The 23,149-nt window shown below is 41.0% G+C and overlaps 1 protein-coding gene across 1 annotated transcript in view; it reads right to left on the bottom strand.

Annotated features, from left to right (window-relative positions):
• Positions 1-200: 200 nt before the first annotated feature.
• Positions 201-23,149, bottom strand: part of heatr3 (HEAT repeat containing 3) — a 50,276-nt gene continuing 27,327 nt past the window's right edge. Inside the window, exons 9-15 of the mRNA XM_034186006.1 lie at positions 19,150-19,304; positions 17,445-17,527; positions 16,740-16,876; positions 11,165-11,253; positions 8,960-9,103; positions 8,709-8,885; positions 201-1,070 (exon numbers count right to left, since the gene is read on the bottom strand). Of these exons, the coding sequence (XP_034041897.1) occupies positions 957-1,070; positions 8,709-8,885; positions 8,960-9,103; positions 11,165-11,253; positions 16,740-16,876; positions 17,445-17,527; positions 19,150-19,304 (899 nt within the window). The 3' untranslated portion in view covers positions 201-956. The remainder of the gene's footprint in view (positions 1,071-8,708; positions 8,886-8,959; positions 9,104-11,164; positions 11,254-16,739; positions 16,877-17,444; positions 17,528-19,149; positions 19,305-23,149) is intronic.

Below are 23,149 nucleotides of genomic sequence, written 5' to 3'. Positions count from 1 at the left end.
GTGCTATTCTACTGAGACATCTCCTCCCCTCAGTAGCACATTTGTTTGCAGGGGTACACCAAGGAAAGTAACACTTGACTTTCATAAGGAAAAACAAAAAAACAACCGTATTTATCCTGATATTTGGCATTTCTAGATATAAACAATTCAAAGCAGAGACCCAAAAGCATCATCACCTATGAATCAGGCTCATAGCAGGGGACAGTATCTTGATTTATTTTTAAAATTGTTCAACTGTACAAAGCAGAATGATTGTAGAACTGGTGATTGGGGTGGCCACCAAAGATCCTATCAACAGCTACACAAGACTGCTGACTTGCAGAAAAAACAAAACAAAAAAAAAACAACAACAACTAAAACCACTATCTTATAACACAAAAATCACAGCCCCAAGTTTGTGTGGAATAACAGCTGCAAGAAAAGTAGTAGAAATGGGCAAAGGTGAGAGTTACATACTTCTAAACAGATTGTACTTTTAATACAATGTTGGCAGTGATTCCTTTAAACAGGCAAACAAAAAGAGGATTCAGTGACTAAAAATGTCACTGTATTAGACTGTAAACTTTTGCATGATATCTGCAGCATTGCAGTGTAGTAAAACAACAAATCTACAGATGTCACAACTTGGTAGATTATCACGTGTACACATTTAATCTCTTGAATGTTACAGGGCCAACAAAAGGTGAAATTATGCAAATTCAACTCATTTTTTTGTGTTAAAAAAAATGAGGGGATAAAAAACGCTCTGCAATATACTTCACATCACAAAATAAAAGTGAATCAATATTCAGAGAATGAACAACAAAAAAACCTAAGCCAAGCAAATTATATATGGTTTTATACCAACACAATAAATACTTCATGGTTTTACAACCACAATCAAGCTACTCGCATTTTCTGTGCGAATGAAGTAAACCAAAGTTTTATCTGATCACAGTGTGAAGTGCAGATAGTGCTCATTTTTTCACCACCTTCTCCAGATAACCAATAAATCTTCTCAAGTTGACTTTGATGTTGTCTAGCACACACAGCTGCTGAGGGCTGTACTTGCCCCTTCCTTCTTTACGAATCTGTGAGGAAAAAGATGCAGTCATTTAAAATGTGAAAGCACATAAAAAAAAACAGAGAAGACAAGCCTTTATTGTCATTGTAGATACATACAACAAAATTTGTCCTCTGCATTTAACCCATCCTAATTATAGTTTGACACAATCCAACCACTATGAGCAGTGTCCAGCACCCGGGGACCAACTCCAGATGTAGAGACGCTGCCTTGGTCAGTGACACAGAAAGGAGCAGAACCTAAATAAATAAGCATGTGTTCGATTGTGATACCTGCCCAGTGCTGTAGTGTAAGTACTTACTATAAATGCCATAGTATTGGACAGATATCACTGAATTTGCCAAAACTATTCTTTAAGTGTCTTTTCTTAACCTGCAATGAGCTCTGAAATACACTGGAACTTCATGCAAGTAAGTGTAAATCATGTAAAGAGATCAAAACAATATTTGTGGTATAAAACAGTGACTTTATTAATATTTACATGTGAAATGTATGCTAACAAATGGGCAGCATGGTGGCTTAGTGGTTAGCACTGTTGCCTCACAGTGAGAAGGTCATGGGTTCAATTCCCGTGGCCTTTCTGTGTGGACTTTGCATGTTCTCCCCGTGTTTGCGTCGGTTTCCTCCGGGTGGTCTGGTTTCCTCCAACATCTACAGACATGCAGGTTAGGTGGATTGGGATCTTTAAATTGTCTGTAGGTGTGTGTGTGTGTTTGTTTGTGGCCCTGCGACAGACTGGCGTCCTATCCTGGGTGTGCCCCGCCTCTATGGCTGCTGGGATAGGCTCCAGCCCCCCGCGACCCTTAAATGGACTAAGCGGTAGAAGATGAATGAATGAATGAATGTATGCTAACAAATTATTGCCCCATAATAAATTCTCAAATCACACCATGTGACTTGTGTATGGTGCACCATGTGCACCCCAATGACTACGTAATGTCAGTCAGCAGGAAAACCCTACAGGCACATACTGCATAGTATCATTAAAAAGCACACATCCTGTACACCAGCTGTACCAGAGTCTATGAAATTCACCAAAATAAAAAATACAAGTAAAATTGATGGAGACCTATTTCAGCATGCAGGCAAAATATATCTCATCATTTTTGAATGGTTTATCTATTAAAGAGCAAAAATGGAAGGAAATCAACTGTAAGGCCTGAAAGAAGTTTCTGTAAGTATTTTAGCCATAAGGTCAAGTAAAAGAGGCAAGTGTTGGCTTTTAAAATACTTGAAAGACACTGGAATCGAGAGTATTTAGCACTGCTATAACGGGATGATGCAGAAGGGGGCAGTAATGCAATAATAAGGATGCCAGCTGCCGTTATACGCCACAAAAGAAGAAGGGTCCGTTTGTTTTGTTGTTCTCCACGTGCTCATGTTTTGAGAAAAAGCAAGTTTCGTGTCAAAATGAAGCCATAAAATACACACACACATATACATATATATATATATATATATATACACACACACATACACGTCCCATTGGGAGGAGGCCCCGGGGAAGACCCAGGACACGCTGGAGGGACTACTTCTCTCGACTGGCTGGAGGGACTACTTCTCTCGACTGGCTTGGGAACGCCTTGGGGTTCCCCCGGAGGAGCTGGGGGAGGTGTGTGTGGATCGGGAGGTCTGGGTGGCTTTGCTTGAGCTGCTGCCCCCGCGACCCGACTCCGGATAAAGCGGAAGAAAATGGATGGATGGAGATTATATATATATATATATATATATATATATAAAGTTAACGGTTTTATATGACAAAATAAATGGAACATGGAAACTAATTTTGATGAAAATCTGTCTACAAATGCTGGTTTTACAGCCCTGAATTTCACTTCAGTACGTGTACAGTATAAATAACCACCACATTTAAAAATTTAAATGACTGTAAACACATTTTAATTGCATGAACAAAATTATTGGACACACACCTGATCACTGGGTGTGTGGTCGCTGACCAGTGTCAGTAGCTCAGCACTCCCCCTTACTGGTACAAGTGCCGTGGGCTTTGGGGCTCACTGTGCCTCTTACGTGCTCTTCTGGAGCCGGGCAGATTAGTCCATTTAATATTAATTTGATGACATGTTTTTTCGTCTTGCACTGTTCTTACAAGGTTTTGTTGATGAAATATGAACATAACGTGCCGAGAGCTTTACCGGGGAGCTCAACCTTGCAGACAAATTCACAGAGTCTTGCTTTTGACCAGTAAATGTCCACTTCATGCTCCAAACATGTCCATTTAAACCTTTTTTTTTTTAACACCACTATCGATGTCTAATGGCCCAGTCACACGGCACACGACGATTCCTGAACGAAGGGAAAAAGTAAAAAAACATCACAATTCGTTGAGAAAAGGTGGACGAAGGAGCTTTTATCACTGAACAGTCTGCGAAGCAAGAGCGCAAAAGGGACGAAAGAGGAACTTAACAAAACCGAAGCTCACTATCTCGACGAAACACGTCTGGAGCCACAGCTGGAGCAGTGTGTGTCTGCATCTCTGCGTTCCAGGACTCAGCGCTCATAGCGCCCGAGTCCTGGAGAAACTGCAAACAGAATCTGTGAAGATCTGTGCGCATGGTGGACCACCTGCTCTGGTTCCTCGTCCAGAACAAAAGAGGGATCATCTCCATCATTATCAGAATCCACACTGTCTGTCGACACGCTGCGCATTCCGTCTTCCTCCAATTAAAAAAAAAAGAAGAAAAAGTGTGCTGTGGTCACTGTATTATGTTCTAAGCCATATATATTTATTTATTGATTTATAACAGAAAACTGTCAAAAGGGAGAATAAATATAAATATAAGTGTAAAGATGATTGAATATATCAGAGCAGTAATTAATCAGTGCGTGTGAAGCGCGCATTGACTCATGTGCGGTTATTTCCACCAACTGATCACTGATCCACAACGTGAATTCTGTCTTCCAGAGCAGCTCTTTATATCATCATTTTGATTCATCTACCCATTGCCGCATGTACAGAAGGACTGGATTATCATTCCTACACTTATATTGTTATATTTAATACAAAATAATAAGCGCACGCAGCAGCTGCTGCTAATGCTGCATTCAAGTACCGTCGGAAATTACACAACTTTTTTGTTGTTTCAAATTCAACAGTTGCTTGTGGCAAAATAATTAATTATATCCACACAAAAGATTAATTCTGGCCTATGTAAGGTGCCTAAGCCCATTGAAGCTGCCCCCCCCACACAGATAAAAAAAAAATCCAAGCAAGCAGGCTGAGTTTACACTGTAATTCCCAATGGTACATGAAGCAGCAGCAGCCTCCGCGCTCACAAACCGGCTTCTGAGCTGTGTGAAAATGTTCAGCTGGTCCAACGAAGTCAAATTAAACAATGACGTTACAAAAACTAAACAAACGATTAAAAAATGTCAAAAACAACAGCAAAACAAGACACAGATGAACTGAGGTTTTCGTTGCCCTTCGTTCAAATTTTTCAACAGTAAAAATCCCGACGAAGCGCCAGCTGCAGGAACGAAGCTGTGGGAAGGTTAAACGATGTCAACGACAGTCAACGAAAGTCCAGATTTCTTGTTTTGTCAGGGCCTCGTCATCCTTCGTTAAGTGCCGTGTAACTGGGCCTTAACGCGGTCTTCATCCTCTCTTTCGGTTGGCCATGTTACAGATGCAGCTCGACAGCACAAACTTGCAAAAAATCAAAATGTCCACGTCCGGGTACTTTCAGTGACTTTAGATACAACCCCAATTCCAATAAAGTTGGGACATTGTGTAAAATGTAAATAAAAACAGAATACGATTTGCAAATCCTCTTCAACTTATATTCAACTGAATACACCACAAAGACAAGATATTTAATGTTCAAACTGCTAAACTTTGTTTTTGTGCAAATATTTGTTCATTTTGAAATGGATGCCTGCAACACGTTTCAAAAAAGCTGGGACAGTGGTATGTTTACCACTGTGTTACATCACCTTTCCTTCTAACGACACTCAATAAGTGTTTGGGAACTGAGGACACTAATTGTTGAAGCTTTGTAGGTGGAATTCTTGCTTGATGTACAACTTCAGTTGTTCAACAGTCTGGGGTCTCTGTTGTCGTATTTTGCGCTTCATAAAGCGCCACACATTTTCAATGGGCGACAGGTCTGGACTGCAGGCAGGCCAGTCTAGTTCCCGCACTCTTTTACTACAAAGCCACGCTGTTGTAACACATGCAGAATGTGGCTTGGCATTGTCCTGCTGAAATAAGCAGGGACGTCCCTGAAAAAGACGTTGCTTGGATGGCAGCATGTGTTGCTCCAAAACCTGGATGTACCTTTCAGCATTGATGGTGCCATCATAGATGTGTAAGTTGCCCATGCCATGGGCACTAACACACCCCCATACCATAACAGATGCTGGCTTTTGAACTTCGCGCTAGTAACAATCTGGATGGTCTTTTTCCTCTTTAGTCTGGATGACACAACGTCCATGATTTACAAAAACAATTTGAAATGTGGACTCATCAGACCACAGCACACTTTTCCACTTTGTGTCTGTCCATTTCAAATGAGCTCCGGCCCAGAGAAGGCAGCGGCGTTTCTGGATGTTGTTGATGTATGGCTTTCGCGTTGCACGGTAGAGTTTTAACTTGCACTTGTAGATGTAGTGACGAACTGTGTTAACTGACAATGGTTTTCTGAAGTGTTCCTGAGCCCACGCGGTAACATCCTTTACATAGTGATGTCGGTTTTTAATGCATCGATCGAAGGTCACGGGCATCCAATGTTGGTTTTTGGCCTTGCCGCTTACGTGTATAAAGTTCTCCAGATTCTCTGAATCTTCTGATTATATCATGGACTGTAGATGATGGAATCCCTAAATTCCTTGCAATTGAACGTTGAGAAACATTGTTCTTAAACTGTTGGACTATTTTTTCACACAGTTGTTCACAAAGTGGTGATCCTCGCCCCATCTTTGCTTGTGAATGGCTGAGCCTTTTGGGGATGCTCCTTTTATACCCAATTATGACACTCACCTGTTTCCAATTAGGTGTTCTTTGAGCATTCATCAACTTTCCCAGTCTTTTGTTGCCCCATCCCTGTTGTGGTTTGCCCCTGGTCTGCTGGCCTCTGTCTTTTTATATTTTCAGGTGAAGCTGAGGTGGAGCTGCTGGTGATTTGGCTGGGTGCTTTTCGCTGTGTGTACGTCAGAGCTCTGCTGCCAGAGGGCACGTGGGCCCCGCCCCATCTGTCAAGACGGCACATGGAATTGACAGAGCGGCATCTCACAGCTGAACTGGATCATCACTGAGTGGGTGTTCACAGCTGACACTCATCACCACTCCAGATTTAACCCCAAACCTGTCATGGATTCGGAGGCAGAATCTTTCCTCACACCACCTGAAGAACCTCCGCATTTCTCCTGGTCGGAACCGGGTTGCCATAGGTTCCCAGCTGTGCCAAGCCATCGCACCCAGCCGGTAACTCAAGCTTCTGTTTTTCTCATGGTGTATTTTATTAGGCTTTCTGTTGCCACGTTGGAGCGAATGTCACTTTTCTGTTTTCCTGATGCGAGCCTCTGAGCTCCTTGACTTTTTTCCCTGCTGAGTTTTTTGGACTTAAGTCTCCGCTCTTGTTGCAACTCCACGTCTGTGGGCTCCCATGTCCACAACAGTAACTGTGTTTTTTTTTTTTTCCGCTGGCGCTTTCAGGCGCAGTCTGTAACCCACTGTGTTTTATCCCTCTCCAGTTTCCAGACTCTATGTTACATGTCGTGTTTTTCCTGCCGTGTCACTCCAAGTTCCTAATTATCAACCGTTTCTTTTTCTGCAGTGTGAGCTTCGGCTCTTAATTCATACTTAAGTCATGTAAAACGATTCATACGGTTTTTCCACGTCACGCTTTTGTTTCTGGCTTTAACATGGACATATTCTGTCGTGTGCGTAATCACACGCAGCTGTTAATTATCAGTCCATTCATCTCCGCGATGCGTAGTGTTCAGCAGATATGCTGCTCTGAGTTCATTCCTCTTTATGGAGTTCTGTGAACATCAATGTGTAATCAGTAGTTTGGGTTGGCGCTGTTTCGGTACAGTGTGCAGTAATTTTGTGATTCCACGGGTTGAACCGTTCAGTTACAGTATGATGTAATCTGCTGACAGGCGGGAGTGATCAACACGCAGCCGCTAAGTTCTGAGTTAATGTAACTGTGGTTCTTTGAGTGCAGTTTCCCAGAGAATGTGAGCTGCCAAATTGCTGCATGCATTTAAGCCTGGAACTTGGAGCTGTGATCTGTCTCTGTCAGTCTGCTACATGTGCCCACCTTTAGGGTGTGTCATGTCAAACTAAGATCATGAATGAACAAAGACTGTGATATGAACTGGACTCCTGAATAAACTGCATTTTTTGTCTAAACTCCAACCTGGAATGAACTGAGACTCGCTTCTGAACTAACCACATGAATGAAGTGAACCTCTGAACTACGGTCCATCCTCCTTTGTTTCTCCACTGCGCAGTCCCTTGTTTGGTTCAATAAACTTTTGGTTAACTCCTCCTGTGTCTGCCTAACTGCTCCTGCTCTTGGGTCTAACTCACAACCAGGTCCCAGACCGTAACAGTCCTAACTTTTTGAAATGTGTTGCAGGCATCCATTTCAAAATGAGCAAATATTTGCACAAAAACAATAAAGTTTATCAGTTTGAACACTAAATATCTTGTCTTTGTGGTGTATTCAACTGAATATAGGTTGGAGATGATTTTCACATCATTGTATTCTGTTTTATTTCAATTTTACACAACGTCCCAACTTGATTGGAATTGGGGTTGTATTACAGAGATTCTGATTTGCTGAAAGTTCGCTGTTGTAGAAAAGTAACCAATGACATCTGACATTTCAGCAATGCGGCTCCGTGCACGAGGAAAGGTTTAACCTCCTCTCACCCCCCCACCACACACACAATTTTTCTCAGATTTACATTAATCTCAGAAATCCAGAAAAAGTCAGAAATCCACGGATCCACGGACAATTCTCATCCCTGAAAACATTGTCAGTTTTCCCCAGTATCATGCATAAGAGTTCTTCAAAACCAGAGGTGTCAAATCCAGCTTCAGAAAGTAAAAACCCTCCCATGTGTTGCTTCTACCTGAACACCTAAAACAGGTGATAATAATTAGCTCATCCACCTGCCTGAAGAGCTGAACTAATTACAATCATCTGGTTTATTGGGAAGATGGAACAAATATGTGGCTGGACTTTTACTTTCTGAAGCTGGATTCGACACCTCTGTTTAAAACCAAAAGTACATTCAAAACTGGATTTATGTGATTGGGAAGGCAGATTATTTTTGGCCATCAACAAACTAAAATGCAAATAAAATACCATTTCAGTTGTGGGAATGAGGAGTCTGTATCAAATGTAAACATTTAGAGCAGTGGTCTCCAAACTATTCCAGAAAGGGCCGAGAGGGTGCAGGTTTTGTTTGCAGCCACTGACTTCAGCAGGTAATTTCACTGATTAACATCCCTTTCAACAGGTGGGATGAGTTCATCAGTGAAATCACCTGCTGAAGTCAGCGGCTGCAAACAAAACCTGCACCCTCTCGGCCCTTTCTGGAATAGTTTGGAGACCACTGCTTTAGAGCATTGGCAGATTTCGTAAGGCTTCATTAAATTATTTTCCAGTACCTTGGCTTTAAAGACGGGTTGAAGTGCCTTCAGTGCAGGTAGCAACTGGATAGTTTTAGCAGCAATCTCTGCCTCATATCCATCCGCAAAAACGTCAAACAATGCATCAAGGGCTTCACCATTTACAACTAAATTAGCATCTTGTGTAGCGACTTGAAGTAAGGCATTTCCAATCATCTGTGAAAGCAGAAACATTTTTTTTTAGAGGCATTACAAATGTTGTAGAAGAAGAGAAGAATGACACACGACACCTGAAGAATTTCCGCAGTCTGTTTTTCTTTGGCTAAAGTGCTGCCAGTGATGCCCAGAATGGCTACAGCGTTGACCCTCACGCTGGTGATGTCACAACGGGTTGCGGTCTCACTCAGGCTCATCAGTTGCTGGGGGCTCATACACTAACAAAACAACCAAGCACAAAAACAAAGAGTTGTCTCAAGGAAACACTGGAGACCAGTTTTAATGTGAAGTGGCAGAGGGTTTTAAAGTCTGATTACAATGTCAAGTCTGTGTGCTGCTTCTATTTGTTCAGCAGTGAAAATAAAATCAAACAACATAAATGTTAGTCCCATTCTACAACAAATACCTTAGTCTTTCAGCTGCTCCCGTTAGGGGTCGTCACAGCAGATCAATCATTTCTATCTCATCCTGTCCTCTGTAACTTCTTCTGTCACACCAACCACCTGCATGTCCTCCCTCAGCACATCCATAAACCTCCTCTTTGACCTCCCTCTTCTCCTGCCTGGTGGCTTCATTCTCAGCATCCTTCTCCCTATATACCCTGGGTCCCTCCTCTGCACATGTCCAAACCATCTCAATCTCGCCTCTCTGACTTTGTCTCCAAACTGTCTCACCTGAGCTGTCTTTCTGATATGTTCATTCCTAATCCTGTCCATTCTTGTCACCCCAAAAGAGAATCGCAACATCTTCAACTCCGCCTCCTGTCTTTTTGTTAGTGCCACCGTCTCTAAGCCGTACAACATTAGCTGGTTTCACTACTGTCTTGTAAACTTTCCTCTTCATTCTTGCTGATATTCTTCGGTCACAAATCACTCCTGCCACCTTTCTCTACCCACTCCACCCTGCCCGCACTCTCTTCTTCACCTCTCTACCACAATCTCCATTACTTTGAACAGTTGACCCCAAGTATTTAAACTCATCTACTTTCACCACTTCTGCTCCTTGTAACCACACTATTCCACTGCGCTCCCTCTCATTCACACATGTACTCAGTCTTGCTCCTAATGACTTTCATTCCCCTTCTCTCCAGAACATATCTCCACCTCTCCAGGCTAGACTCAACCAGCTCTCCTCTCAGTACAGATGGACACTCCTGTCAGATCTCCTCTGTCAACCTGTCCATCACCACTGCAAACAAGAAATTACTCAGACCTGATCCTTGGTGTAATCCCACCTGCACCTTATATGAGTCTGTCATTCCAACTGTGCATCTCACCTCTGTCACACTGTCCTTGTACATGTCCTGCACTACTCTCACATACTTCTCTGCCACTCCAGACTTCCTGACACAATATCACAACTCTTCTCAAAAGCTTTCTCTGAATCCACAAATGCACAATGTAACTCCTTCTGAACTTCTGTATACTTCTCCATCAGTTGTCTCAGAGAAAACATTGCATCTGTAGTGACCTTCTCGATACTTTTCTATCAATATTAACAAGAGTAAACATTACTTATGTAGTGCTCTTTCTTGGCATAAAACCATATTGCTGCTCACAGATCTTCACCTGTTTTCTAAACTTAGCTTCTACTACCCTTTCCAATAACTTCATGCTGTGGCTGATCAACCTTATGCCGCTGTAGTTACTGCAGTTCTGCACATCATCCTTGTTCTTAAAAATAGGAACTGACACAAATCATCTCCACTCCTCAGGCTTCCTCTCACTTCCAAGATTTTATAAATCTATTATCTGGAACAATCTAGAAACTCCACTACCATCTCACCTTGACGTTTCCATGTCTCCACTGGAATGTCATCTGGGCCAACTGCCTTTCTACACTTCATCCTTACTAATCCCTTGCACTTCCTGATTTACTCTCTCTACATCATCCAGCCTTTTCTCACATTTTGTTCATTCATCAGCTCCTCCTTTTCAACACACTCTCCTCACTTGTCAGTATATTACCATCCACAGCTTTTATCACACTAACCTGGTGCACATCCTTTCCAGCTTTGTCCCTTTGTCTGGCCATAGCTTTTGCCACTTTTAGCTTTTGTACATGTGATTTCTTTGTTTTTTTTTTTTATATAAATTTGCAAAAAAAAAAAAAAAAAAAAATTAATTTGCAAAAACCCTTAAAAAACTTTTTTCACATTGTCATTATGGGGTACTGTGTGTAGAATTTTGAGCAGCAAAGACATCCAGTCAGAGACTTAGCTCAACAGTTATCATCCAAGTTCCACAACCACAAGCAAAGGGCCGTGGGGTACGATGTACCTGTGGGATATTATTTGATGCAATCATCTGTAAGAGAGAACGGATGGCGCTGATGACAGCTTCTAAGAATTCCTCATCTTTGGGCATCTCTGAAAACAAAAAGAACCAAACTGTATTACATCCTGCCATTATGAACAATGATTTAATATGGTTGTTTGGTCGCAACACTTCTGATTATGCATGTTGTGTCAATGTTGTGTTGTGCTTTTAGTTCATCTTGTTAGCAAATGGTCACCTCACTGAGCACAGAGTCTGGCCTGCTTGATGGTTCTTTGGGGAATTATGCCTTAATATCACTGTTGCCAGTGTGCTTGCTCATGGGGTGGGTCATGTCTTTACGTTACTTATGTATTGTTCCTTGATGTAACTTATGAGTTGGCACTGTATAAATAAACTGAGTTGACTCTTGAAGGTGTATACAATGGTTCCTTGTTGTTGCTTCTTAAGGTCATGTGAACTACAATGACCAGCCAAATCTGTTCAATTGCTTGTTAACACAAACAGCTAATCAGCCAATCACATGGCAGCAACTCGATGCATTTAGGCATCCAGATGTGGTAAAGATGACTTACTGAAGTTTGATCCGAGCATCAGAATGGGGAAGAAAGGAGATTTAAGTGCCTTTGAACATAGGATGTTATTAGTGCCAAACAGGCTGGTCTAACTATTTCAGAAACTGCTGATCTTCACACACATCCATCTCTAGGGGTTACAGAGAATGGGCCGAAAAAGAGAAGACATCCAGTGAGCGACTGTTGTGTGGACGAAAATGCCTTGATGTTTAGAGCATGGGTTAAAGCAATAAATTTTCATCTGACTGAAATTTTTTCCTGGCAAATATCAATGCCAGCAATTCCTCAATAAATACAATAAACACATTATACAGTATACAAATATATTCTAAATAGCCTCTAAGGAGAGCCAGACAAAGCATAAGAAGAATGCAAAACTTGAACATAAAGGTACATAAAAGGGTGGTGAGGGGCGGGGTGTAGTCTTGATTCCGTGGGTTCTGGGGGTGACCCCCGCCAGAAGATTTTTTAAAGACCAAGTCAAATTTTGTGTATTGTGGTGAATTTTAACAGGTATGAAGCCCTCTGAAACAAATAAAACTCACTTCAGTCTGTGAAGTAAAAACACAGTATTGATTATGGGGGGTCTAAGGGATCTCCCCCAGAAATGTTTTAAAAAAGCAAGTCAAATTTTGTATATTCTGGTGAATTTTAATGGGTATGAAGCCCTCTGAAACAAAGAAAACTCACTTCAAACTATGGGGGTCTGGGGTATCTCCCACAGAAATTTTTTAAAAGAGCAAGTCAAATTTTGTACATTCTGGTGAATTTTAATGAGTATGAAGCCCTCTGAAAGAAATAAAAGTCACTTCAAAATGTGAAGTAAAAACACACTATTGATTACACGATGTAACAAATTTTTATTTTTGTTTTGTTCCTGGGTATGCAGTGTGTTTTCCTAACCTGTTATGCCTTAAATAAACAGAAAATAGCTGTTATTCCACAGAAACTGTGGAAACTGTGATCAGGACAATGATATTTTGAAATTTGTCTGTTTTCAAGAATATTCTCGATTCGCCTTCACTACTACCGAGTAGTCTTCTAGAATATTCTTTAACTGCTAGAACTGTCCAGAATTATCTAAAAATTTCAAGAAACTTTTAGAACTTTCTAGAACGTAAAAAAAAAAAAAAAAAAAAAAATCAAAGTTTGTGCTGAATGTAGTCATTTTTCCATAGACTTTAGACATAAGCAGTTGAAATATAACTGTTGTGTGTTGGGGGGCGTGGCTGGATGTTTTGGTGTTCTTTTCTTTTCTTTGCTCTCCAGGTGGCATGAGGGCTGATTTGTCTGTGAAGAAGGTGCTGGCTGAAGAGTCTTCACCCTCATCAACATCATGGAAAGCACCTGTGCTTGGTGCTCACGTGCAACCTGGACGACTTGCAGCTGAAGCAGATAATTGGATGGCGTTCTGCATTTAAGTCATGTGTGATTCAAGCAGAACTGCTGGGAACTCGACCTTGTGACGTTCGTTTGTGAGACGCTGAGGACCGCGCCTGGGTTTTGACACATCGAGCCCGTGAAGCAGGGAGGGGTGAGGACACATGCTGTCAGCACACACGAAAGGTAATTAAGTGTTTAAGTACTTGTTGATAGTAACTTGGTGTTTTGTTACACAGTGTACTGGAATTGTAAAGAGAATTGCGTAGTTTGCTTCTCACTGCTGTGGCGTGAAGGATAAGTGATCCTCCACTTGTTGTGAGAGGCTGCTCATTTGCATAAAGTAAAAGAAAGGACACTGACCTGAGTGTGTTGCTGGCAGCGTGTGTTTATTGGAAGATATAGTTGTATCTGTTGATTTACCTCACCGTCTCTTTGCTTCACAGAGAATCAGTTTGTCGTGTCCACCTGGGGGGTGTTTGGCGGTGGTAGGAAGTCCAGGAGCGCCGGCTTTAATCCTTGCGGGCGCTGGAGAGCGAGCCACGAATCACTCCACCAGAGGACGTTGTTTTTTTATGTTTTACACTTTTAAACACAGGTGTATAATAAATAGTTTTTGTTTGGAACCGTTTTCTGGTTATTTTTAGCGCTGGGTCCTGTCTGACGCAGGTTCGCTCCTCAATCCGCGTCGACACATAACAATAACACTTAGAAGCCAGGAACAAAAACTGTGTTACATAGTGTTATGGGAGGTCTGGGAGTGCTCCCCCAGAAATTTTTAAAAGAGCAAGTCAAATTTTGTATATTCTAGTGAATTTTAATGGGTATGAAGTCCTCTGAAACAAAGAACACTCACTTCAAACTGTCAAGTAAGAATTCTTCGTCTTCTGTAGTATTTTGATCTGTTCTAATCCGGTGAATGCACCAATGCTGTGTTGTTTGCTGTACAGTCAATAAAATACAAAATTAGGGCCTAAAGCAACTGACACCGTTGTTCTGCTGTGCACAAAGTAACACTGTCACCAGTTTTGAAAACGCATGCGCACTGAGAAACTCAAAACTGGCTTATTCACATTTAATCAGTAAAATGCTCTCACTCCGAAAACAAACTAGGGCTGCAACTAATGATTATTTTAGTACTCAATTAATCTTTTTTGTTGTTGTTTGTTTGTTTTTTACTTACATGTGAGTTTTGACATTATTTCTTGAAGTGAGTTATTAAAAGGACTTTGCCACGCAACATCAACGTTTGAGCTTGTAATAAAGTTATGATGTTATATCCTCATCAAAAACATACCTGGAGTAATGTTTTTATTTTGCACATACATACATCACCGACACCACAGAGATTTCCATCAGGTTTCACCCAATTATGAGCATTTTTAGATGCCTACAGCAACTACTGTATCTCAACCACTGACAACATATTACAGAAAGTGTCCACAAAAGTATTTTAAAGGCCTGACTAAAGTGTAATATGTTATCTTTAATAAGTTATTTTCATGAAAAAAGACACAAATGTGCAGTTTACTGCATTTTATTTTTTTCTTGTGTAAAAACACAGCTTAGATGTGGTTTGACCGAAACAAATTGTCATTAAACTTAAATAAAACTGGGATGAAGTGGAGGTGTAAGAGTCACTAGGTGTTCACAGGAAAGTTATTTATTTCTGTATTTATTTATGTTCATTGTTAGTTGGTTTTACCTTTTCTGTTGTGTTTTGTTTTATCAGGTTCTTTTAGTCTGTTTCTCTAAAAGTGTATTTCAGCAGTATTAGTTATTACTTTTGTTGTTGTTGCTATTATTATTATTAATAACGAAATAAAAAAAATTACAATTCGTAATACATTTGACTCTTTTACGACAACAAACGCTAAGCCATTAATTATTTATTATACAGAAAACAAATGAGATGCGAACAGCTTAATGCTAACTTTAACACTGAAAACGCCATAGACACGCTAACACGTTAGCATCGGTCCTGTTTTTAAGTTAGAAAATACATCTATCAACTGTTTCAGAAGACCATAACAGGTCGGTTTAATATTAAAAAGGTAAATATTACTCACAGACATATGCTCTTTAGGGTTTTAGCGGGGGAAGATAAAGCTAAATAATACAACAAACCATTGAAGCAGTGAGACGGATCAATGCTTCATTGGTTCAAAGCAAAGCCACGCCCCGCTCTACTTGGGGAATATCTGCCAATGTTCTAACGAAGACACGGACGAGAAGGACCGTGGCTCATGACAAGCAGTAAACAGAGCGGAGAGGAAGGAAAATTCACACAGTCCCTTCCTCCGCAGTCCACGCAGACATTGCTGCTGCTTTGATTAGTGCAGAATGGAATGTTGCTTTGACAGTGAGACTATCATATTTCGGCCCCAAAACACGCATGACACCACTTGCGCACGCGTATGTGTGGTTAAATTTTCCAAATGACAGAAATCTGTTGTGGTGATGGAGAACTTTAACCCATGGTTTAGAGGTCAGAGGACAGACTGCTTGTGCTGCTGCAGCGCTCTGATCGCTTCCTCTGTCTTTTATGATGGAATAACGCTGAATTTATGTGGAAATGATTGTTGTACAAAAGCTTCAGATATCTGTTGCTGAGATCGATGATGATTGGAGTGCAGTTTTAAGCAGAAACAAGGTGATAATCAGCGAAACGCTGGTGATGCTCAGAAATGATGCATGTGCAGTGAAGGCAGGGCAGACCGATTTTTAGCGGGGACCGTTCAGTTGGCAACAGTGGTTTGGTCAAAAATAATATACTTGCGTGTCACTCCATCACCATGAAAACTCCAAGAGGGCACAAGGAGACTTTAGTGCAGCAAGTAACTGAAACAATCCTGCAAATGGTGATAGAAGTAACAAATGTAGGACAAATACTCCTTAGGCATTACTCTTTTGGGAAAAAAAATGACTGGCCATTTGAATTTTCAATAGACAGCCAGGTAGGTGTCAATTGAAGACTTACACAGGGGTCACAATTAAAAGCTGTTCCAATCATACTGAAAACTACACCACATTATTTGTCTGAGCATAAAGATTCCAAAAAGGTATAGTTTGGACTGTCTGTGACTGAATGTTATAGAGTTATGGGGTAAAAACAGCAAAAATGGTGACAAAGGTCAATTTCTAGTCAAAATGAGCAAAAAGCAGAATATGTGTGTATGCACTTCTCTCAGTAGTTTTGATAACATAGGATAAGTAGTTGCAGCACATAACAGAATATTTAGAGGAATCGTGCAAATAGTGATAGAAGCACCAAATTCAGCACAAATACACCAACATTACTCTTGAAAAAATGATTGGCCATTTGATACAAGAATCTCTCAATAAATAGAGAAATGTTGATTGATTGCATCATTACTACCAGCGACTTTGTTTTCTGGCACTTCAGATGTCATGATTGCTCTGGAAACACAAGATCCTTTGTTGTACTTTAGTTCTGCGAAGTCCTCCCTAAACTGGCTGCCATTACTTTGATGGTAAACTGCTGCTTTAACCAGCTGAAATGTGCATATGTAAAATTATGAATACAGTGCATGTATAGTTGAAAAGACAATACGAGCGTGTGACCTATAGGCTACAGGACAGTATAGGAACAAACGTGGAACCTTCTGTGCTGAAAACGAGCGTGGACAGGTGCTGTGCTGCACCCTGAAGAGCTTCTGCTCCTCCCAGAGACTCAGAGTCCATAGTGGAGAGGATACTGTGGAGACACGTCAGTGCTCGGGACTGCACCCGCTGCATCCTAAAGGAAACACAGATTCTGTCAGGTGCAGTAGGATGTTTACATCTCTAAGTATTATTAATCAATTTAAGTCAGGTCTGGGAACATGCACTTTTGCTGTGCATCCCCTTATCAGCCATACAAACCGCCCTGGGTCCTGGATGGCAAACGCACAGGCAGACAACTGATGCATCCCCAATTTTTGAAAATAACCATCTATCTGCTGCAGCCTGATGAAGTGTGAGCATCCCCTTGGCCTTGTCAAGCCACTGGGGTCCTCAACACTCAGGGACTTATACACTGGGTCACTCGCAGCAAAACACTTCAATTTGACAAAATGTCACTGTTCATTTCCCCTCAAAATGTAAGCGATGTTTCTAATCCAAGTTTTTTCATGTCACTCATCTGACACAAATTCCTACCAGGGGTCACCAAGGATCCACTGAAGAGATCTGGTACCTGGTATCTGGTAAATCACTTATGTCAGCTGCAAAACAAGGTATTTCTATTTTCAATAAACATCACAGGTGTAAACATACACCCAAAGCTGGCAATGTGGAACAATGCCAATGAGAGTTAAGAGGATTACTTTTTTATGAGGCTCTTCCAGGAAGGATTCTGAAGGCACAGATCCATAGCTTCCTTTCCCGGTAGCCGAGTCTTTTTGAGAACCTTGAATAAGAAAGAAAAAAAAAATCCATTACAGCCATCTTCATACTTTTTAGGAATACTTCAAATCAAAGTGTACATGTATGTATTTTGAATTACTTAGTGTGGGCAACCAGCTGGGTTACAGCGCTTTAACACAATACCAATAAGTCTGCCTTTACAGACAAGCATTCCAAAGTAAGTCAAGTTTCTGAAAATCCATAGAATGAAAATCGATCATACTCATACTGAGGATTACTTGTAAATATTATGTGACAGAGTTCAGTAAATCCAGAAATTATTTACGGCACTTCACCATTTCCACATTTAGTTATATTACAGCTTTATTCCAAAATGGATGAAATTCATATTTTCCTCAAAATTCTACTCACAACACCCCATAATGACAACATGAAATAAGATTTTTGAAATTTTTGTAAATTTATTAAAATAAAAAACTAAGAAATCACGTGTCCATAAGTATTCACAGCTTTTGCCATGAAGCTCAAAATTGAGCTCAGGTGCATCCTGTTCCCACTGATCATCCTTGAGATGTTTCTACAGTTTAACTGGAGTCCACCTGGGGTAAATTCAGTTGATTCGACATGATTTGGAAAGGCACACACCCGTCTACATATAAGGTCCCACAGTTGAAAGTGCATGTCAGAGCACAAACCAAGCATGAAGTCAAAGGAATTGTCTGTAGCCATCCAAGACAGGGTTGTCTCGAGGTACAATTCTGGGGAAGGGTACAGGAACATTCTTGCTGCTTTGAAGGTCCCAATGAGCACAGTTGCCTCCATCATCTGTAAATGAAAGAAGTTTGAATCCACCAAGACTCTTCCCAGAGCTGGCCAACCATCTAAACTGAGCGATCACGAGAGAAGGGCCTTAATCAGGGAGGTGACCAAGAATCCAATGGCCACTCTGTCAGAGCTTCAGCATTCCTCTTTGGAGAGACAAGAACCTTCCAGAAGGTCAACCATCTCTGCTGCAATCCACCAATCAGGCCTGTATGGTAGAGTGGGCCAGACGAAGCCACTCCTTCATAAACGCACATGGCAGTCAGCAATTGTACAGAGACATCCTTGATGAAAACCTGCTCCAGAGCGCTCTTGACCTCAGACTGGGGCGATGGTTCATCTTTCAGCAGGACAATGACTTTAAGCACATGGCCAAGTTATCAAAGAAGTGACTTCAGGACAACTCTGTGAATGTCCTTGAGTGGCCCAGCCAGAGCCCAGACCTGAATCCAATTGAGCATGTCTGGAGAGATCAGAAAATGGCTGTGCACCGACGCTTCCCATCCAACCTGATGGAGCTTGACAGATGTGGAGAATGTTGGACCAAGTTTGTGGCATCATATTCAAGAAGACTTGAGGCAGTAATTGTAAAGTATTGAGCAAAGGGCTATAAATACCTATGTACATGTGATTTCTTAAGTTTTTCTTTTTTATATCTAAAATTACAAAAATAAAATAAAACTTTTTTCATGTTGTCATTATGGGGTGCTGTGAGTAGAATTTTAAGAAGAAAATGAATTTATGCCATTTTGGAATAAGGCTGTAACATAAAATGTGGAAAAAGGGAAGTGCTGTGAATACTTTCTTGATGCACCATAAGGGTAGTAACCATCTGTCATTTGCCTTTTCTGGGATGCTGTGGTTGATTAAGGCACTGTGAATCTCAGCTGATAAACACAATGGACTCATAAGACTGGACACTCCATCACAAAGGCCATCAGGACTCATTTCGCTTTCATCACTGCTGGACGTCGCCTCCCACTCGTCATCAGATGGGTCTTAATAAGCACAGAAACAGAACTAATCAGGACAGTGAGCTCCAAAAAGAGTTTGCTAAATAAATCACAACAAGAAAACACACATCTCTATGGACTCCACTGAATGCTTTATGTATATGATTTTTTTTAATAGACCACAACAGACCAGGGCTCTCCCCGAACAATGAAGGTGCACAATCATACCAGAATATTAGTGCCAACATACTCACAGTAAAAATTTGGGTGTTTCTTTCCAGTTTTCTCCTTCATCAAAATTCACCAGTTTCAAAGCTTCATGGTGACAATTTTCCTCGATGGTACAGTTTGGTGAAATCTGACAGATTGTCTACATCTCCTGATATCTACAAAATGTGAGACTTACACTGCATTGATCAATTTTCCTCTGATGCAATTTTCCTCTATATCCCCCTGGAATAGCCAGAGTACTGCCAAGAAAATAATGGTTAATTTATTATTTTTGTTTAATTTCATCTGATGTGTGGAGTGCCTTGTCCACGTGGAACTGAACTTTCCCGATACAATCTTTTTCTTTGTCATTTTCAAAAAGTGTTCCATTCAAGAAATATCTCCGTTCTCACAGATCCAGTGAAACCACTTGAAAATGGTGTAGTACATATGCCAGGCCTATACGTGGCGCTGTAATGCATCCTCAAAAAATGGACAAAGACAAAACTATTCATTGTAGTAACAGAAGCTAGAACTTTACAAAGCGACACAGAGTAACTAAAGACTTATTCTGACCTATTGCGTGGATTCATTATCACAGCTGTAAACTGTTATCCACATGACGCCCTTGTTCTGGAAGATGGCATCATGACATCATCCAATCAGAATAGTTCTCCACAGTAAGATGCAAATCTGGCATTTTTAGATTTACAGTGCACCTGGAAAGTATTCACAGTGCTTCACATTTTCCACATTTCGTTGTATTACAGTCTTATTCTAAAATGAAGTAAATTCATTTTTTCCCCTCAAAATTCAACAAACAACATCCCCAAATTTTGCAAATTTATTAAAACAAACAAACAAACAAAAAACAAAACCCTTAAGAAATCATGTACGTAAATATTCACACCTTTTGCTCAATACTTTGTTGATGCATCTTTGGCAGCAATTACAGCCTCAAGTCTTCTTGAATATGATGCCACAAGCTTGGTGCACCTATCTTTGGGCAGTTTTGCCCATTCCTCTTTGCAGCACATCTCAAGCTCCACCTCTCAAAAAAAACCAAAAAAAAACAACAGCTGTATTTGAAGTAGCACTTGGGACGAAAAAGGGCATGGTCATTTTTTTTTAAAAGGGTGTGGTCATTTTCAGGCTCTTCGTCCTGGGTAGAGATTTTGACACATATCCCAAGTTGTTCATTGGGGTCATATGGGTCTAAAGGTTGAGTTATCCTCTTCTAAATGATGTACATACATGTCTCACATAGGTCCTTGACTAACTCCTTTCATTTCTTGGCTGTGGGCTTAGGGTCATTGTCCTGCTGAAAGATGAACCGTCGCCCCAGTCTGAGATCAAGAGTGCTTTGGAGCAGGTTTTCATCCAGGATGTCTCTGTACATTGCTGCATTCATCTTTCCCTCAATCCTGACTAGTCTCCCAGTTCCTGCTGCTGAAAAACATCCCCACAGCATGATGCTGCCACCACCATGCTTCACTGTAGGGATGGTGCCTGGTTTCCTCCAAACATGAAGCCTGGCATTCACACCAAATAGTTATATTGTTCTTTCATCAGACCAGAGAACTTTGTTTCTCATGCTCTGAGAGTCCTTCTGGTGGTGCCTTCTGGGAAACACCAGTTGGGCTGCCATGTGCCTTTTACTAAGGCGTGGCCTCCTTCTGGCCACTCTACCATACAGGCCTGATCGGTGGATTGCTGAAGAGATGGTTGTCCTTCTGGAAGGTTCTCCTCTCTCCACAGACGAATGCTGGAGCCCTGACAGAATGACCACTGGATTCTTGGTTACCTCCCTGACTAAGGCCCTCCTCTCCTGATTGCTCAGTTTAGATGGACGGCCAGCTCTAGGACGAGTCCTGGTGGATCTGAACTGCTTCCATTTACAGATGATGCAGATCACTGTGCTCATTGGGACCTTCAAAGCAACAGAATCGTTTCTGTACCCTTCACCTTGTTTTGGGCATCGAGACAATCCTGTCTCGGAGGTCTGCAGATAATTCCTTTGGCTTCATGCTTGATTTGTGTACTGACATGCACTGTCAATTGCATGTAGACAGGTGTGTGCCTTTCCAAATCATGTCCAATGTGATTAGATGTGATTTCTTTGTAATTGATTTTTAATAAATTTGAAAAAAAAAATTTTTTCCATGTCATTATGGGGTGTTGTGAGAAACGTGGAAAAAGTGATGCGCTGGGAGTACTTTCCGGATGTACGGTATGTAATTGAATAAATATTTCACTTGCAAAAGAAAATAAACATTCATAAACAGAACTGATTGTTTTACACAAAATGAGTGTAATCATATTTGACCTGTGACCTGTTTTTTCACATGTGAACGTGATGTTCAATGATGTCACATTCAACAACTTCACGATGACGTTGTTGTACTGTAGAGAGTTTATTCTGTTTCAAGTTGCGAAACTGGATTGGTTTTTGCAGCCCAAATATCCTCAAGTGAAATTGCAAAGAAGTGAAATCTGAGTCCTACTTGAGGAATAGCAGTGAGGACGCCCAAACTGGTGACCTGTCACTCCTGGTAATTAACCCTCGAAGAACACAGGCCCTGGACAGCGACTGAATCATTGATGCTTTTGCTCTCAACCACAATAATAGGCGCAATGTTCTGTTATGAATACATCAATGGTAAGTGAAAGATTTTCTCCTCTGCCTGGCGTTGGCATTTTTCCCTTACATCCCTGTCACACCATGATGATGTAGCCAGTGTATGATGACTTATGAAAAATTTGCCGAATACACTGTATACATTGAATAACTTATGCAGCTGTGATGAGATTTAGCCAGGATATGCCAACAGCCCCATTTGCACCAAGCGCTCCGTGTTGGTACTGCACGGTTCGGTCCGGGTTGGAACAGTTAAGTCTGGCTTGGTTTGCATTTCCACTATTAGCAGAACCATTTTGTGTAGTAGGTGGAGTATGTAGATATTGACAAGCACGTCATAGAGAGGCTGTACACTTTTGCACGGTCTTTCTCCTCTACACGGAGGCCAATGAGAGCAATTGTAATTTTATTTTTGTCTTGGTGGATCATGGAATTTATTTTCATTGCATGCAGACTGCTGAAGAATCAACTGATGTCTGTGATAAATGCTGACATGAATGAATTCAGCTGTGACTCTTTCAACTTTTAAAATAAGTTAATTGTCTTGATGTGGAACAAAGAGCCGGAGGTCTCTGGTTCAGGATGAGAAACGCACCTGGAGCAGACAAACACGGAGGGACTTATTGAAATTTTATGTGGATGTGATTTTGTCAGGCTGTGATGAAGATGACTGAAATGAACAGGTAAGATTAAAACTTTATATTTACTCCGTGTGTGAATGGTTTTAATATTTGAAACAGTCTGACCTGTTCATTATCCTTGGGGGAGGGGGGCAGCACAGAGGAAAGTGGGCTAAACCTATGCTTACCACCAAGGAATTGAGCAGATTGAAGCACAATGTGAGAATGCTTCAGCTACTGTGACCATCAAGAAAATGCCAAAACCGACATCAAACTTTGTAAGGTACTGTGACTGTAGTAAGCTCTTACTTTTAAAAGATCATTAGCATGCTGGTACAGGATTAGTGTGTATAATTTACATTCTTCCACATTTTTACACTGAAGCCTATTCTACATATACGTATTTCTGTTTATTCTCACCA

This window comes from Thalassophryne amazonica, chromosome 2 (genome assembly GCF_902500255.1).
Source record: "Thalassophryne amazonica chromosome 2, fThaAma1.1, whole genome shotgun sequence".
Lineage (NCBI taxonomy): Eukaryota > Metazoa > Chordata > Actinopteri > Batrachoidiformes > Batrachoididae > Thalassophryne > Thalassophryne amazonica.
The sequence above is the reverse complement of the archived record's forward strand: the minus strand, read 5'-3'. Positions and strand labels throughout refer to the sequence as shown.